Source organism: Lutra lutra, chromosome 1 (assembly GCF_902655055.1).
Source record: "Lutra lutra chromosome 1, mLutLut1.2, whole genome shotgun sequence".
Classification (NCBI taxonomy): Eukaryota; Metazoa; Chordata; class Mammalia; order Carnivora; family Mustelidae; genus Lutra; species Lutra lutra.
Window position 1 is genome coordinate 176,318,063 of NC_062278.1, and position 18,086 is coordinate 176,336,148.

Here is an 18,086-nt window from a genome sequence, read left to right on the forward strand (position 1 = left end):
CCATTATATCCATAAAGCAGAGTAGAAATTGGGTTGTGTCTCTTCTCTCTTATAGCTTTTTAAAGCAGAAACAGTCTCTGATGCATTTCTAAAACACTCTCATAAGGCCTCCCCAGGGCTTCACATATTTTGTGGAATGACCCCACTACAGAAGGTAAAGAGAAATAGTTTTGAGATATTATGCGAGGAACTTCTTGAGAAATCCCTTGAGAATTCAACTTGCAGATGAAATGCTAAGGTCCTGTTCCTGGGGTACTCTGAGACCTATCTTCACCAAAGCTGTACAGTCCCATGAAGTGAGGTGTGCTCCAAGTTTTCGTTTGGTGAAAAACTCAAAATCCCTTCCCAGAAACGGCTAGGATAATTGCATTAATCACAGAGTATTCTGGTTCTACCTACAGCATGCCCCCAAAACCTACAGTGCGTAACAGTCATCATCATAGACAAGGAATCAGTCAACTCACATCTGTGCTTCCAGCGAGCACTGAACTCCTGCTCCATGCCCCCCCACCGGCTTAAAACCAAAACCAACACCCACAGTTGAGTTCAGCGTTCTTCCAACTTTTGCCTATAACTGTGTTTACAATGTTTTACAACCTCTTTGAGGATTTTTTAAAAGCAATTCTATAGGGACTTTTCTTTCTTTCTTTCCTTTTTTTTTTTTTAGGTAAACTCCCTTAAGATTTTGGGAGGGACACAGCATAGGCATTAGAATTAGATATACTTAGGTTCAAATTATAGAAGTCACTAACAAGCTTCCATTTTCTTTCTCTTAAAAAGGGCTAACAAGAGTGCCTGCTATAAAATGGGGTACTTGGAGGAGCAAACAAGAAGGGCAAATGCTTGGGAGAGCCCTTGGCACTCGGTAGGTGTATAATCATTATTATACGCCTTTTATTATTATAAAAAAAAAAGTGAGGAGCTTTCACCATCCTTACTGCTAACACCATTGTTATTTAATGGGAAGAATGAATCCTCATGAGCACAAGAAATTGAGCAGTAAAATCCTTGAGTCATTCAAAAATCATCCAGAGGGTTGCTGTACTAGAAAGGGGGGCAAAAGACTTAGCCAACATCTAACTGCAGGGAAATATTTTTAGATATCACTTTGATGGTAGACCAAAGACAAAACAAGTTGCTAGAAAACACACTTGCCACCCAAATTCATCTGTTAGTTTCAACCTGTTAAGGAGAAACATACAGCTCTCATGTAGCACACTCAATTCACACGTGCAGCTAATTAGCACACCACACAGCCTACCTCCTCCCCCAGGCTTGCTGGGTCCTCCTGGTGACAGCGGGCCATTGCCAAAACTGGTGAGGCTTTCTCTTCTTCCTGAAGGTCTGATGTTTCCATAGTAACGGTTGACCAAAATTTGCCTGAGCGCCTCACCCTTAATTCAAACAGGATAATGAAATCAGGTTCTGAATTTAATGCATAACTGAGCTACTAATACTCAAAAAACATGGGGGTACTCAGTTATAATTGGCTCAGTTTCACTCAGTGAAAAAATAAATTATTAATAAAAGCACTTGGAAACTCTGAAGTTAACTTCTTCAATATTTTCTCAGGAAAGCACATCATTAAAAAAAAGCAGCAATCTAGAATATTAAATATCTGAAGTTTCTCTCTCTCAGTGATAAACACAGAACATTAATTTTGAAGGGCAACTAACAATAACAAAAACAAAAAAGTCCCTTTGGGGTAAGCCAATAAAACTCAGACAAAATGAGAATTTTACAGGTCACCTTTCACACAGCAATATGAAAATGTTACCCCAGACATAGGGCTTATTCCCAGTATTGTAAGAAAATAATAAGATATAAAAGTAATACTGCATGATTTAATGAGCTGAAAGTAAGCCTTTCTTATAGAAATAGTCAATGGGTCGAGTGGTAAAGAAAAAATAATGCTATAGGAAATAATGTAGGGGCAGATATCAGACATGCCAATCAAAAAATAAGCACCATGAATGAAATGAGTTTGACATTTGCTTTGAAATAATAAGGGAGGCCAAGAGGTACAGATACAGATGAGATGAGAGCGACCACGAGTTGATAGTCGTTGAAGCCAAGTTAGGCATGTGCATTCTCAGGTTCTCCCAACTCTTCTGGTTCTTCTCGTGTATATTTGAACATTTCCATAATACTGTGTTTTAAAAAATATAACTATCAAAGGAACCTTGGACAGAAGACAGAACAACTCTCTCCCACAACTCCAACCAAATAAATAAATAAATAAATAAAAACCCATGATTTGTTCCCTAACACTAGGGGACAGTAGCAAACAGCCCGAAACAGCACAGAGCAGCAGGATTCATTCTCAGCTCTATTCTACGTTCAGTCCTGTTAAATGATTCCCAGGCCACCTCCTGGTCTGGAAGTTTCTGAAAGTCAGAGGCTGTATGGTTCTCCCCCAGACTCTTCCCCAGGGACAAAGTAGTAAGACATGGAGTTCCTCTGACACCTCACCAGGAGAGGTGAGTGAGACGTCTAGCAGACAGAAGGGTGCTGAGATATAGCGGGTGTCTAAAATAGAGGCTCAAGAGTTCTTCTGAAGAGCCCTGCAATGGGAACACGAGTCAGTAGAATTTAAAATGATTTGTGAATAAGCTCCAAGAATAGGTCTGGAGACTTCAAGTGGGGTGTCTGAAAAATAAGATGGGAGGAAGCAGATGGGAGAGCAGGAAGGGCCCTGAGAGGGGCAGAGAGGCTGGGGTGCCAGGGGTTCGTGGGACCAGCGAACAAAGGAGAAAGGTAGAAAACTCCTTAGTTCAGTGTCAAAATCACGTAAGGTCCCAGGGCTACACTGCCAAGTCTTTCTTCTTTCTTAATTCAGGCTGCTGGTCAAAGACTCCAGGGACAAGTTGGGATGGGATAAATAGGAGTTCAGGAAATGGGAAAATCTCTATTTTCTTCTCTCCTTTCTACACACAAATAGGTCTCTCACTGTAGTTCAGCAAAGGAGGGTGCATCTATTAGCTCGTGAGACTTGTCACCCACCTTGGCTGTCTGTAAATACAAAATTCTGAGAGGGCTTCCAATAGGGAAGCTATTTATGAGGTTTTCACGTACTTTTTAAATAGATTGCATTTGGTACAATATTCTTTAATGGCTCAGAAAACCACACTTTGGTATAAAGATATAGCTTTGCTGGTGTTTATGTCTCCAGCACCAATACAAACACACAGATGCTCTCCAACGCAGTTGCTGAGAGCACGAGGATTTGAAAGGCTGACTTCATAAAAGGAGAGAAATAGAAATTTCAAAGGATCATTCACGGAAGCCAACCCAGAAAGAAAAGGGGCAAAGAAAAGGTTACCTCCATGCTGAATGTAACTGGAGATTAAATTTGATTTCCTTTTTTTCACCATAATGGTGTACAGTTTGATTTTCTTTCAATAACATACAGTCTTTGAATTCCCATGATAGGAAATGGTTGGCAGTAAACCATCTAATTCTCTAACTGGATCCCTCTGGGCATCACAGGAACATTGTCTGAGAGGTAGATGGCTGACCTGAGACCTATGAGCTGCAACCACTAAAGACAGCCAATGTCACCAACCTGGCACGCATCTGGAAGATGGTAGGGATGAACGGTCAAGTCAAAGGCAGGGTGACCATGACCGACCAACCAACAAACACAAGTCTTAAAGGAAGTGTTAACTATAGACTTTACAGTCAATTCCAGTTCAGGCAGGAGCAACTCAGATTTTCCACTCTTTAGCTTGAGGGCAATGGTCAGTTTGCAATCAAGCAAGCGGGAGGTAAAGAAAGGAACACATGCCGTCTGGGAACACGTGGACTCCAGGAACAGGAACTTCACATTTATGCAGCCTGGATGCCAACTGAAGTTACAAAGGGATCTCACATTACCATTTTGTCTCTCCTTCCACAGAAAAACCCTAGCAGTTACCATAGCAACTGATGCATCAAATGGTACATTTTTCCCCCATAAGAGAATATCATGAAATGTGCTAATTATGGAAAAACACACACACATACATTCTACCCTACAAACTTTTATTTTTTTTCCTTCTTAATTATAAGGCTTTTGGCACATATTCACCTCACCTTCTCTCCACACACACAAAAAAGTTTAAGCTGCAAGGGAAAAAAACCATAGAGCATGTGGGACTTTTTTTTTTTTTTTTTTTTAACAAGTTGAGATTTATTCCTTTTCTGAAAGAATAAAGACTGATACTTTTAGGTAAAAAGGGAAAAAGAAAATGGACAACATTATAAAAAGTTATGCAAATCCCTAGTGTAAAAACTTAGGTTCGAGAAAAATTCTGTTTTCTGAGCCAGTGGTTTAATTTAGGAAAAATTAAAATCTGCAGACAAAAGCCTTCCTAATCATCATGATATAAATTACTCAAGAGCATAAGACTTCTCGCACCGTACTAAGATCAGAAACCTGATTGAAGAAAAGGGAAAAAAGAAAAAAAAAAAAAAAAGACTCTGCAAATAATGTCATTTCTGCAATTGTGACATTTGGCCAGGCAACCCTTTTAAAAAAGAATTTTAATTTTTTTCCAGAAGTTTACACCTATAGCATGCAAACAGATATCAGATGTTTTTCTCTGGTAAGAAATTCCACACACACATTATAATCTAAGACTGAGAAAAGGCAAAGGCCAACAGTTTCTTTGGTAGTAAGTGTCATCTTAGAACAGTGAAAATGGTAACTCAGTGGCGGGGAGTAATGAAATCAAACTTCTACCTTGCAGTTTGGTTCAAACAAGTTTCATTTCTATCAGTTCGACTAAGTGGCTAATGATATATAGGGACAGAGCCAAGTGCCAAACAAGGCACTAAGGAGTTAATACTGCCACATACGAACAGGAGAGAAAAAGTGACCTTTTTGGCTTCCTAGGTTCCAGCCACTTGAAAACCGTGTGCTGCAGGAAAGATCAGCCTCTCACATGAGTGGTGAGCCTTTCACACCTTAGTCAGCACTAAGGTCACACCTCAGTTTAAAAATACCTTCCTTTTGCTACTATCATCTACCAAATCAATTGAAGCGTGTCAGTCTGCAAGGTAACAATACAATAGTTAATATTCCTTGTCATAATCCAGCCACCGTGCTAAGTGCTTCACATGCATAGCTCAGTAGGACAGTCCTAAGGGGCGGAGACCATTAGTATCCTCATTTTACAGCAGAAGAAACTGAGGAACAGGGTGGGTCAATCACTTGCTTTAAATCACACAGCTAGGATTTGGCACAGGAAGGCTTGAACCTCTTTCTAATTCCAAAGCTTACATCCTTAGGTAGCATTCAATACTCTGACTCCTGAGAACGTGGGTCAAGAGGGATGGCTCTGGGTCTTTACCAGGTACTTCTAAGGCCCATGGTAATTGTTAAAGGACAGGCACGTATGGAAAACACAGGAATGCACAGGGGCTCTTGGTTGACTAACTGCCAGAGAGATCCAGGATGCTGGAGGGGAAAGGCTAAATGCCAGCTCCACAGGAACTACTCTTTGGTCATAGCCTGAGAAATTACAATCACAAAAGAATGCAAAGAATTTGGGATGTGGTGGGACTGGGCAGGGGCTGGGAACTATGAGCAGAACAAAGGTGCATGGGCCACCCATTTATCTCAGGCATAAATCCTCCAGGACACTGATGACCACAGTTCCAAGGCAGTCTTTGTTATACCCCATCTTCCTGTGTCTTAGTTTCCTAATGTGAAATGGGGGATGAAGACTGTGTCACTGAGTCAACGTCAGCACTAACAAAAATTAAATTGATGAGTTAACATATGTAAAAGTCTTAGCATGGTCACTGGCATATGATAAGTACTCAGAAATCCAGGGTATCTGGTTTATCTTCCCAAAATGAGTAACATGAATTGGTCAGCATGCTCATGATGTAGATAAGCCTTGTAGAAAATGGTTTAGCAATGCATAATGAGCACCTAAAGAAAGTATCTATGCTTTGGCCTAAGAATGCCCCTTCTAGGAATCTACCCAGAGATGTACACATTTCTTCATTTCCTCATCAGAGGAAAATATTACAAACCACTTGTTCATTTGTGGAACTTCAGAGAGCTACTAACTTTCAGACTTTGAAAGAAAAGCATCACAGACAATATTAAATGACAACAGCAAGGTATGGAAGTCATAAACTTAGAATATCCCAAGGACAAAGAAAATGTTCATTGGCACATGATGCACGCCTGCGTAAAAAAAGTGGGCAGAAGAAATATCATTAGCTGCCTTTATAGCAAGTAATACAATTATGAACTTTTTATTAAATTTCTTTTGCTTATTATAAATTAATTGTAATGATAATCAGTGACTTACAGAAAAAAAATTTTTTTAAAGACTTCACCTAATTAGAGAGCCACTACAGAAAAAGAAGAGAGGTCATGAAAAGCTTACTGGTCATCATTTGGACACTGGCAGGGTCTGTGGCCCAAGTAGGTAGATAATAGGTGGACTCACCAGTTAGCCTCACTGATACAAATGGCTGTGATTGGTCCTGAGCCAATTAATGCTTTAACACTATCAACACCAACATAAGCTGTCTTTGTATTACAGTGCATGGCTGAGGGAGGCTTTATGGTCATTAGCTCCCAAAGTCCAAGACTACGTACCCTTTTATGGTCTTCCAGTTGCCTCAGGGGGGGGCTCGGCTCAAGCTCCTGCTAAGCACGTAGAGATTCCATTTTAAGTACAACACTAGGCAGACACACCATCTTCAGTATCAGTCACAAATGAAATACACCAAGAGCTCATACTGAGCTAAGAGTTACACAAAAGGATTGGAGGCCTTTTAAAACGTTTCCCGGGCACCTACGAATGCTCAATACTTTGAATACTGCTTAACAGCTGTCCTGCCCCCAACCCTAATGCACTATTTAAATGAGCAGGTTTCTGACTTTTTGGCCGTATGCTCTATTATTTTTTTTTTACAGGACCCCAAAAGGGGTTATAATGCAAGACACCAACAGGGCAAGTCCTCACAGTTCATACATGCATAACTGCACAGCACATGCATCAGAACATCAATGCATACACTTCTGAGCAGACACACATATATGGCCCCTCAGCTCTCCCCAACCCACTGGTTCACAGCATTCTAATCAAAGCTGTGAACAGTGAAGAGCTCTGATCAGCATGTTAGACACTGATCATCGTAAAGCAGCTGCAATGCAACTTGGCAATTTGATAATGTTTGTTTTATTTTTAAGATCTTCATTAGACTTTTCTCAAATGAGATACACTTCATTCAATGCTTTTACCCTCCCATGATTTTAGTAGAGCTTCTGAAAGTAAATTTTGATACTTAGAAATAGGTCTCTCCAAAAAGCTTCTCTATGATTTTAGAGGCCTTAATTAATTATAGTCCTTCATTTAACAAGTTTAGTTAGCAACAGGAAGAACAGAAAGAATGCAATGCGAAACCATGACTTTATTAGTAGCTTTCACCAAAACCATGTGTTAATATCCAGGACTTCAAATTTGCATCACCTCTGCACAGAACAGAGTCTGTTCTGTAGAACAAGAGAAAGGTCTTGACATTCCGGAGTTGCTCAAATGAGTATTTTACAACTGAGACAGTTTTGTGTGAAAGCCTTCACTCAGAGAGCCCCACCTCCTCACGGGAGGCATGCTCTGGTTTAGCCCCAGCAACTCTGAACTTACTTTCTACATTGAGAGCCTCCTCAATTACAGAAATCATCAGTTCCCAGCCCAGCTAGAAGACTTCCCCCTGCACCTACCACCATGACAGAAATTTCACCACAACAGCTCAGACACTCAACCAAGACAACTGAGAAGCACCCATATTTGCTGTCACTGCAAATATAGGTGAGCAACACACACCTCTGTGGAGTTCTCCGAATCCGGAGCTTGTGGGAGCTAGTTGGGAGTAAAACAAAGCATGTTAGTTATGGCACTTGAATCTTGGGGGCCACAAAGAAATCCAGAGACCAACATCAAGGACAAGACACAGAAGGCAAGATCAAAGATGAGGTGACATGGCTACACCAGGTCTCGAGCAACAGAGGTAAGGAGATACTTTCTCTTTTAAACTGCACTCAATGTGGTCATGATGGAAGAAACCAACTGGCCTAAGATAGGGAAACATATTTAAAATAGGGAAAGAAACAGAAGACTACTAATGACTAAGAAGGAAATAGATCTTTATTAAAAAAAAAAAAAAAAAAAAAAAAAAAAGGACACCAAAGGAAGAACCACTGCACACCTGTGCTTTGTTTGTCCACCGAGAGAGAAAAAGCCATCACAGTGCATACCCAAGGAGGGCGGGGGGGAGAGGGAGTGGGGTGGGTAATGGTAACAGAGGTCTCAGGGGCACTCCCCTTCCCAGAGCCCCAAAGCCTGTAAAAGACAGCTCCACGAATCTGTCCTCCACAGGGCACGTGCTTGGAGCAGGAAACCGACTGATGTCAGAGGTAACCACCAGACCCTACCCAGATCTCCCTGGACCAAAGTCACGCACTAGGTATGGCTGGCTAGTTCAAGGTACAGTTTGCGACTATGGAATGAGGCCAAGGCTCACGCTTCAAGTGAGTGACCTTGCTGAGGCCAGAGTGTGGCTGTCGGCTGGTGAGCCAGAACAGGTGTTGAAAGCACAGAAGAACTGACGCTGTGAGATCTGGTAGTGTTTCAACCCAGCCCAGTGCTACCGCTTTGGTGGTTTGATCCCCAAGATGGAAAAAAAATGTTCTCCATAGAAGACTGTCGTTATGTAATTTCACGGTTTCTATCTTGTTTTCTATTTCTGAACAGGTAAAATGAAGAAAAGATATAGGAGATCTCTTTAAGTACAAAGACTAAAGTCATTCTCCAAGGACAGTGGGGCATACGTGGAGGGCTGCTCACTCAATTAGGGACAGAAGAATTTTCAGACATGAGCACAACTCCACTAGCTCAGGGAAAAAAATTATCTCCAGAGTCTTGAGCTTCATGTTGGGGTGGGGAGACATAGAGTGGCAGGAAGGACTGACACATGGCAAGGAAAATAAAAACAGAAATCAGTTATAGGCCTTTTCAAGATATAAATAATATCACAACCCAAGACTCTGTTCTTTAATTCTGTATGCTCTAGGCTAAAGAACTGAAACTGTACAAACGTATTTGCTATCTCCCTTAGTGCAGAAGGGACAATGAGACAAAGCAGAATTAAAGCAATAACCCACGTATTTTAGAGCAGCCAGATACCAATGGAAAAACAGGTTACTTTCTACTATTTGCACTGGCTACATTCCCACTAACATATCCTTTTATACTGATCCCACAGGATTAGAACAAAAAGATTATAAGCACCGGTTTATGGCAGGAACCCACAGAGCTACCCTATCCTACTCCTTTGCCAATCAAAAGTTAAAGGAAACCAAGAAGATTGAATTGCAAGTGGTGGCGTTTGGTTTTGTTTTTAAAATTTTCTTGTTTGAGGTCCCTTTGTCTGAAGAAGTATTGTGAATACTTCTAGAATGCCCATAGGTAGTATATGGCTATTTCTTAATCACTCAGACATCAGTGATTTCTGACATGTTTTATGATTGTATACTCACTCTACTGCTTCCCTAAACTACTGTCATGCTTGTTTTAAAATTAATTTCCAAAATAATAATTAAATTAAAATTATCTTTTTTTTCCTTGAACATTTCATGAAGCCTTTTAAGAAAACAGAGGATGCTTTGCAGCCTCAGAATTCACTAGAGTGGATAAAAAGACTATCCATTCCTAAAAGAGAACAGAAAACCCAAGAGTGCTACACAGGGTCATGTGTCCATAAGTGCATCCAGGCGTTGGTTCTGTGAGAACCTGAGCCAGGCACCGAACCTCTCCGGGCTTCCACGTTCTGACCTGGAGTTCAAGGAGACTGGAGCAGATATTCTTTAGGACTTCTTTCAGTTAAAACATTAAACAATGCTTGGTATATTTTCAGTAAACTTCATTTCATAATATCTAACAGCAAGTTCCCTAAATATAACACAACATGCTAGGACATAAAATGATTTCAGGCATGGCAAAGGCCAAACCATATCTGGCACACAATTTGGCAAAAACAAAACAAAACAAAAACAAAAAACAAAACAAAACAAAAACAACAAAACCCAAGAGCCTTTACCAGTACTTTCTTCTAAGAGGATTTCAGCTCGATTTCCTTGAGGATGAAGTTATTTTATGGCAGTAAGTTTTGAAAAACAGAAGCATATTTATAATAAGCTACATTGTTCGAATAAGATAAAAGCTACAGGGGTGCCTGGGTGGCTCAGTGGGTTAAAGCCTCTGCCTTCAGCTCAGGTCATGATCTCAGGGTCCTGGGATCAAGCCCCACATTGGGCTCTCTGTTCAGCAGGGCGCCTGCTTCCCCCCTACCCCTGCCTGCCTCTCTGCCTACCACCCCTGCCTGCCTCCCTGCCTACTTATGATCTCTGTCAAATAAATAAATAAAATCTTAAAAAAAAAGCTACATAAATACAAAATATAAGGCCCAAACCAGAACATAATGTTTAATAATGAAGTGATTTTTCACAGCACATTTTTAATATCAATTTTTTTTTTCATGAAGGGGAATCCTCAATGAGCACACATTAAAGAGGTATGTTTTGAGAAAATGGTCATGTCTGAATTTAGACAAGTCTTGTCTTCCTGACCTTAGTCCCAGGCACTGACACCTCCAATCAAGGCAGAGTCTCCCAAACCAGCAGGTGATGAATAGTGGTCTGATGTCGCCTGGTTTTGAACCTGGAAATCCACTACTGCACCCTATTGCCTTTCTGTATTTCTTTACTGATCTTATGTGCCAATTGAAATCTTTTGCTGACCTCGTCTAGTCAATTGACTAGCTTTTAAGTAGGAATTAAAAATGAATCTCAAGTCACTAAATCCCAAGCAGCCTTCTTGGATGAGACCACAAATCAAGTCCCCGGAACCATGGTACTTGAGTAGTATCAAGTATGTGCTTGTGAGACATGGACGTGCTTGCTTACAACATGTAACATACCTAATATTTTATCTTAGGATAGATTTCTATTATAAATGAAAGATACCATACCTTCTCATCTTTAAAAAAAAAAAAAAAAAGCCCCTGGTCTTCCTAGAGTTACTATTTCCAGTGTATGTACAACAGTACCCGTTCACATGCATACATACGTTTCACGTATGCCTCCAACAGGATAGTGCAGACCACAGCCTTATAAAAAAAATAAAATAAAAAAACAAGACATTTTGTTTTCCACTGCCATTTACATAAATCTTTCCATTAACCATGGGCTTCTAGAATTTTCCTTTGAAAGATGATGTCTTCTTCCATGGACCGTCCCCAGCAGAAGCTGAATACAGTTCAAGAAACGCCAAAGTACTATGGCCCTCCTATTCAGCACATCAAAGGGAATGTATGAACTCCAACACCCGTGAATTGGCCTCCAGTTCCTCTTCACCCACTCAAAACCTCAGAGGAGGGAAGCCAACCAGCTAGCCAACAGCAGACAGGCTTGCAAATATGTTTGCTGGGACCCTTCCTTCCTGAGCCTTTGCAACCCACCTTGAGAGAGCAGAAAGCTTTAAAGAAAATTGAGCTAAAATACGTGATCTAGCATTTCAGCAGAACAATTTTAAACCTTCACATCTGCTAACACAATGCCCTTTATTAATGGCATTTGTTTTTAGGAACCAAGTAAGAAGTAAAAATTTAGCCCCAATGATGCAGTTTCACCTTTACAGAACACGTTCATCGGAACTCAAGAGCAGAATTCATTTTAAAAAAACACATTCTGACTTGACTAAATTATACAAGTTCAGTCACCGTGGAATAATCTCAGCATCAAAACACAGACACAGACACACACATGCACACACACCCCAACCAACCTCCCCATCCCTCAAAATCCTCCTGCAACAGCTTCTGTGTGCTTGGAGTTGAGCTCGCTTGCTGTATGGTTGCTAGTGTCTAACAGTAAACAGCCCTGCTGCATTTATTGGCAATTACTGCTGAAGGTCACACATCAGCAGTGAGCCTAAATTCCAGGAAAAAAAGCAGCTCTTATGTAACTACCGCCTGAATGTTGGCAGGTGCCCAAACCCAGCAGTTCACAGCAATGCAAAAAAAGTAGGACACCTCCAGCCTGGGTTCGATGTCATGAGCACGCCCCCTGAAGGTGAAACTGAATAATTCTTGTGTTTCTCTTTTCTCCCCCTCCTCCTGAATTTTACAGAGTTCTCCTTCGGTGGCATCCTTGGGTTGCAGAAGAAGCTCAAGGTGGGATGAGTTGAAGCAGGAGGCAGCCACCCTTAAACCAGTGGGAATGCCACTCTAGCTTTTCTGTTGCGGTGCAGGAAGGCCAGGTTGCTAGCTGACACCAGTGGCGCTGGAGATTTCATGGTTCCAAGTGACAGTGATGAAATGGGGATCACATCTTAAATAAGAAGAAATGCTGCTTGCCCCACTGAGCTACAGCACATGCGTTCCCAACACACCACGCTCCCTGCCACAGACACATGTGAAAATGAGGCGGATTGCAGTTCTATCTCACTGACTGCACCTCAGGTTTGAATACTGGATTGAAATCATCTGTTTGGTTCGCACAGCACTTTACAGTTCAGAAAGGTGATTCACAGCACTTGACAGTTTAGAAAGCTGCTGGTGCTGCCCACCTGTTCTTACCTGACCTCCTAAGCTCTTAGGTGACCTCCCTACTCAGGTAGAAGTTCCCAAATTATGGGTTCTCATAACCCAACCCCAGGTATTTCTCCATTCTGGCAATTCTCGTGGTTGACAGCTGTCACTGATCAGTAATTTGTACTACTAGCCATCTCCCCCACACAACTGTGGACTTCAGAAGAGCAGACACTGCCTTTTCAGGGCCATCCCCATAGTCCTACCCCCTCACACCATGCCTGGAATGTAACGGGTTTTCAAATATTAGTCATATAACTGAGTATCTTTAGCATCAACTGGTATCCATGTAAAGCCAAGAATGGGTAGGCAATGGGAACTTTTGGGGGGTGATGGAAACATATCCTATCTTGATTTGTGTGTATACATATGTAACAATTCATCAAGCTATAAATGTTAAGAGTGAGCTGAAGGGACACCAACCCAAGTATGGTAGTTTCCTTATCCCCTCCACTCAATCTGTACCCCATCAACCAACACCCCAAGTAAAAGATAAAATTAAGGGGGTTGGATGGACACTGTGCCTCTTTATTTGCTAAAAGAAGGAAAGAAAGAAAGAAGGAAGGAAGAAAGGGAGAAAGAAGAAAAAAGAGAAAGAAACCAAACCTCCTCTTCCTGGTTTCAAATGAAATTTTGTTCTAAAAGACAGCTGGAGGGCTCCATACCATACCCTTTCCTTACAGGGACTCCATGACTCTGTCCTCCTTTCACCCTGATTTCTCAGGGCACTGACAGAGACACAGAGGTGCTCTGCTTTTTCACAATCATTCACAGCATGTCTCCTTCCTTGAGATGCCCAAAGGGCCTCTACCACCAAAAGGGAGCGGCCCTCCCCCAATCAGGGATTCACGGGATCACCATATACACCCTACACTATTTTAGGGGCTATTCCCCACCATGTTTAGAATTCCACATTGGTTTGCAAGTTAGGTGTGAGGCCTTGCCTGTATCATGGGCCAGCATGAACTCTCATTAAGCTTCTGCTGAACCCCAGCTGTGGGCTGCAGGTCTCCACCAGCACACACTGACAAAAGGCTTGGTAGAGGAGAAACCACAGGAGCTGCGGCAGTTTCCCAAATAGCCATTGACGAAAAAGGCCAATCAGCCATCTCTGCTTAGGGGACCAGATCCGAGAGCCTGAGGAACTGGGGACGGAGTGCCAGTGTCTCAGGGCTCTGACAGTTGCCAGGGGTAACAATGGAGAGGGGATCCACAGTTGCTTCCTCAGGGAATTTTCAAAGAATCTAAGTGGCTGCCAGAACATTCTTCTTTTATAAACAGACAGTATTCTATTTCCTAGAGTATAATTATAAACACACCTGCTCCAACTGTGGAATCTTTCCATAAGCAAGCAATAAACTCCCAGCCAGGAGACCCAAGTTCTATCTTGAGCAAGCAAACACATCAACTGATTACTATGGTGCAAAACAGTGTATTAATATCATTGCGGACTCCGATTAGGGAAGGTGTTCCTTTCCTGACTTCATTTGTACTTAAGCAAATAGAAACACAACTTCAGTATTTCAGAGGAAAAGTTTGAATCAGGGAGGCATATACAACTCCAGGTAGAAATAAGAGGAATGAGAGATGCCAACATGCAAATCCAGCATGAGGTATTTTTCTGGCACAGAAATAACCAGGAAGAGAAAGAACGAGCCAGGAAATGCCAAAAATCACTAGTTAGAGCCATTCATTAAGCCTTTTCCGTACCAACTTTTCTCACCTTCTCTGCATCCCAGAGGACATGGCCTCCTCCCGTCCAAGTTTGATTACTCTAAGGAAAAGTCGGTGCTTCCAGAGTTTATTGTGGTAGAAAAGCAAGCACACCAGGACAGGAGCTGAGCCGGCAGTGTGTTAGCTTTAATTTAGCCACTATCCGGCTGTGCAAGCTAAGTCCAGTCACTTAACCACTCTGAGCTCCGTTCCTGAGGGAACCGAACCAAATTCAGAACCACTTGCTTTCAGTTTTCAGTCTGTGATTCAAACTCTCCTTAAGTCAATCTGAACCATCTCTTAATAGTTCTGAAAGGATGGTGGTGGGTTTTAGAATAGCCAAACATATTCGTTCTGGCAGCTCTATCCCACCCAAAGTAAGGTATGAATTGGTCTATCAAAGGAAGTAACAGATGTCTAAAGAGGTAGAGCAGGAAAGGGATTTTTTAAAAGTCCAATAAAAAATGTTTTCCCAGGGTGCTCAATTTCCCTCATTTGTATATTTTAATTGTTTAACATGCATTGACACCTAAACATACGGCAGGGAATGATGAAAAATAGTCACCAAACAAGCAGTATTTCAGAGGCCCCCAAATCCCAAATAAAATGACTTCACTTATTGGTCCCCAGGGTAACTGTGGTTAGTAAAACCAATTAGATACATAAGCAGAGAATCCATGAGACAACATTTCAATGTCCTGACCTCTAGGTAGTTTTCCTGGATGAAAAGTCACAGATCCAGTATATTCTTAATCCCATTGTAAACCTGCGGCTAGACAGTCTCAACAAGCACTTTGGAATTCACAGTGCACCTAGACAAAATTTTATATGATCCCGCATACTCAATACCTTCCAACATGTGGACCAAGAGAACAGTGTTTTGGTTTTTTACCCCTTTCAAACTATATAAATGCGGTTATTTCTTTTTGCATTGAGGCTTTGCATCCAGATAGAACAGCTCTTTGTAAGTATGAACACTGAGTTGCAGAGATAGGTTAATGACAAGCATCAACAACAAATTTAGTTGAGATTCCAAACAGTGAATGACTGAAATCTTATCACAGTTTAGAAAATCTTTATCTAGATTCTGATGGGATCTCCAAGGACAAATGGCAAACAAACTCATGGGAAATGCTCAGACAAGACACAAAAGACTCAACTCAGGCCCAGAAGGCACACTACACAAAGTCAGATACTAGATGCTTCGGGAGACTGGGGGACAGAACACAGTGTTCACTGGAAGGGTGTCATGGAAACATCACCATGGGACATTAAAAAAAAATGAAATTAGGACCTCAGCATTATCCAATTCATCAATGGAAATGAGCTGGAAAAGAAAAAAAGAGGGGAGAAAAAGAAGGAAATGTTAGGAAGTATCAGCAAGTGAAGTGTTAGAAACTTTGTCTTAGCGCTGAGTCTCCCACGTTAGAGTGCTGTTAGATGGGGGCCATCTGAAGGGGTGCAGAGATCTGGGGCACTGACCACCATCGCTCACAGTGACATCTGCTCTACACTACGCCACTCAGGATAGGGCAGGATGCTGCCACACTGTGTTCACTTGGCAGGTAGCAAACCTTCCAGGTCATTTACCCAAGGGGGCTGAGAGGCGCACATTCCCCCTCTCTTGCAGATATGAAAACTTGAACTGAGCTGCGAGCAAGGGCCAATTACCCAATCAAGAACCATGTTCATTTGGAAGAGGGTGGAAAAGAGGGGAGCCAAAGATGATATAGTTGGATCAACACAGCTTAGGAGAAAATTCTTTCTTTCGATTCATTTTACCATTCCATAGGGCTCTGGGGGGCTCAGAACCAGGTTCCATTTCAGCAAATAGCATGACAACATATCCCAAGAGCAGAAACTCCAAATCCTAGAACTACTGATGACTTAAAAAAGAAAAGCACATTTCCCCCAAAGATGATTAGAGCCAATTCAAGTGATAATTAGTAACAAGTAAATGATTAGCATCAAGTTCAAGAAAAAGAAAAAAAAAAAAACTAGAGCATTATTCAAAATTGTGCTTGTTTAAAAGGCGAGAGATAATCCTCAAGTTGTTTTTATTATGCTTTGTTAATAGTACATTTGCAAATTTAAGTTCCTTAATAGAAATCCTGGTAGCTGGAAATGCTAACAGTTCATTCACCTAGAGAAAAGAAGCATTGGTAATTAACAGGTACTGTCAATTTGTATGAGAAAACCCTGACATTACCTGAGATCAAAAATTCTCTAGTAGTAAAACAGCTACTACTATTCAGAAGACAAAATAGATTTTAAGTAAGTTCTGAGATAACCTTTTATATTAATTCTTGGCTTCTGAATTTCTTTCCAAAGCTCTGACTAATAAAAAAACCTACAGTAGACAACAGAGAAGCCAATATATAACATATAACATAACTATGCTCTCTTTTCAAGCCAGGTCTAAGGGCATTTAGATGTTCTTTGAGTTATAGAGAGATTCAGATTAAATTTTGGAGATGTTTAGCTATGGGAAGTTATTTGTTTTTGTTTTTTAATAAAGATATGGTTTAATTTGTGGATTAAAAACAGGCATGTGATACGATGAGCACTGGGTGTTATATTCAATTAACGAATCATTGAACATTATATAAAAAACTAATGATGTACTAGGCTAATTGAGTTTAAATTTTTTTTTAAAAAAGCAGAGTTTAGTAGGCACTGCTAGAATAGCTGTAAAGTCCTGTTATCATTTTAAGGTTTATTAACCTTGAATACAAAGGACAGCAAGACATTGTGAGCATCACACAAAAACATATTTCATCATTATTTTGGTGATCATTTTTAATATTTATATTTACCACTCTAAGAGACAAATACTCATTGCTACTCCTTTGCATTTTAGAGACATAATAGAGATGATTTTTTAAAATTCGTAAATGAGCACGATTAAATTTTTGTGATAATCTTCTTCTAGCAGCCTTGAGCTTGGCTTCCTGTATGATAGTTCTTAGGCACCTATCGGGGAGCTGACCGAGAACAGAGGACTGACCACTGGCTACTAACCGATTTGAGGCTTTCTTTTGGGACCTGACCAGAACCACAGGTTGTGGAGGATCCTGGGACAACCATAATTTGTAAAGCCAGTTGGCATCAAGTGGAGACTGTTTTCAATTAGGTGAGACATCACAACTCAGCTGATGTTTAAATTTTGCTACCCGCAGTGCTGTCAGAGCCACTAGCTCATGTCATTTACATAATTATGGAACATGATTGAAACTCAAATGTTACACTTGTGGGTGGACTTCCAAACATTCAGATGTTGTCAATCACCAATGATACAGTGGAGAAGACCCTGAAGTCAGAGTGTTCTGGTTTGAATTCCTGGCTCCTCCATTCCTGTGTGGCCTCAGGCAAGTTTCTGAACCTCTCTGAGCCTAAGTTTTCTCCCCATGTATAAAACAATAACAATACGGCTACCTCTGAGGCTGACCTGCTGTAAGGTAATACATATGTTTAGTACACTGGCTGGCATATAATAAGAATTCAAAGAATGTGACTTATTTAAGACATACTTTAGGACACTAATGGGTACATAAGGCATTTAAAAAATGTAAGTCAGTGTTACAGTGATTCTGTTACATTTTAGTCTGTCTAGTAATATGGGTGGCAGTACTGAGTAGCTTTTTTTTTTTTCAGGCAAGTAGATCTATACAAGCACACTAATATCTCAACATTTTTTAACAGGATAATAAAGAACTATC

At 41.0% G+C, this 18,086-nt stretch overlaps 1 protein-coding gene across 7 annotated transcripts in view; it reads right to left on the minus strand.

Annotated features, from left to right (window-relative positions):
• ITPR1 (inositol 1,4,5-trisphosphate receptor type 1) overlaps positions 1-18,086 on the minus strand; it is a 331,871-nt gene that overhangs the window by 106,940 nt on the left and 206,845 nt on the right. For 2 of the 7 annotated variants that reach the window (XM_047746284.1, XM_047746254.1), the window contains 4 exons: positions 15,662-15,694; positions 7,833-7,868; positions 6,602-6,649; positions 1,262-1,394 (listed from right to left, as the gene is read on the minus strand). The exons of 1 other annotated variant lie outside the window; for it this stretch is intronic. In XM_047746284.1, coding sequence (XP_047602240.1) covers positions 1,262-1,394; positions 6,602-6,649; positions 7,833-7,868; positions 15,662-15,694 — 250 coding nt within the window. Of the gene's footprint in view, positions 1-1,261; positions 1,395-6,601; positions 6,653-7,832; positions 7,869-15,661; positions 15,695-18,086 lie in introns of all 7 variants that reach the window. 4 more of the 7 variants (XM_047746265.1, XM_047746247.1, XM_047746291.1 and 1 more) reach the window with 2 other exon arrangements.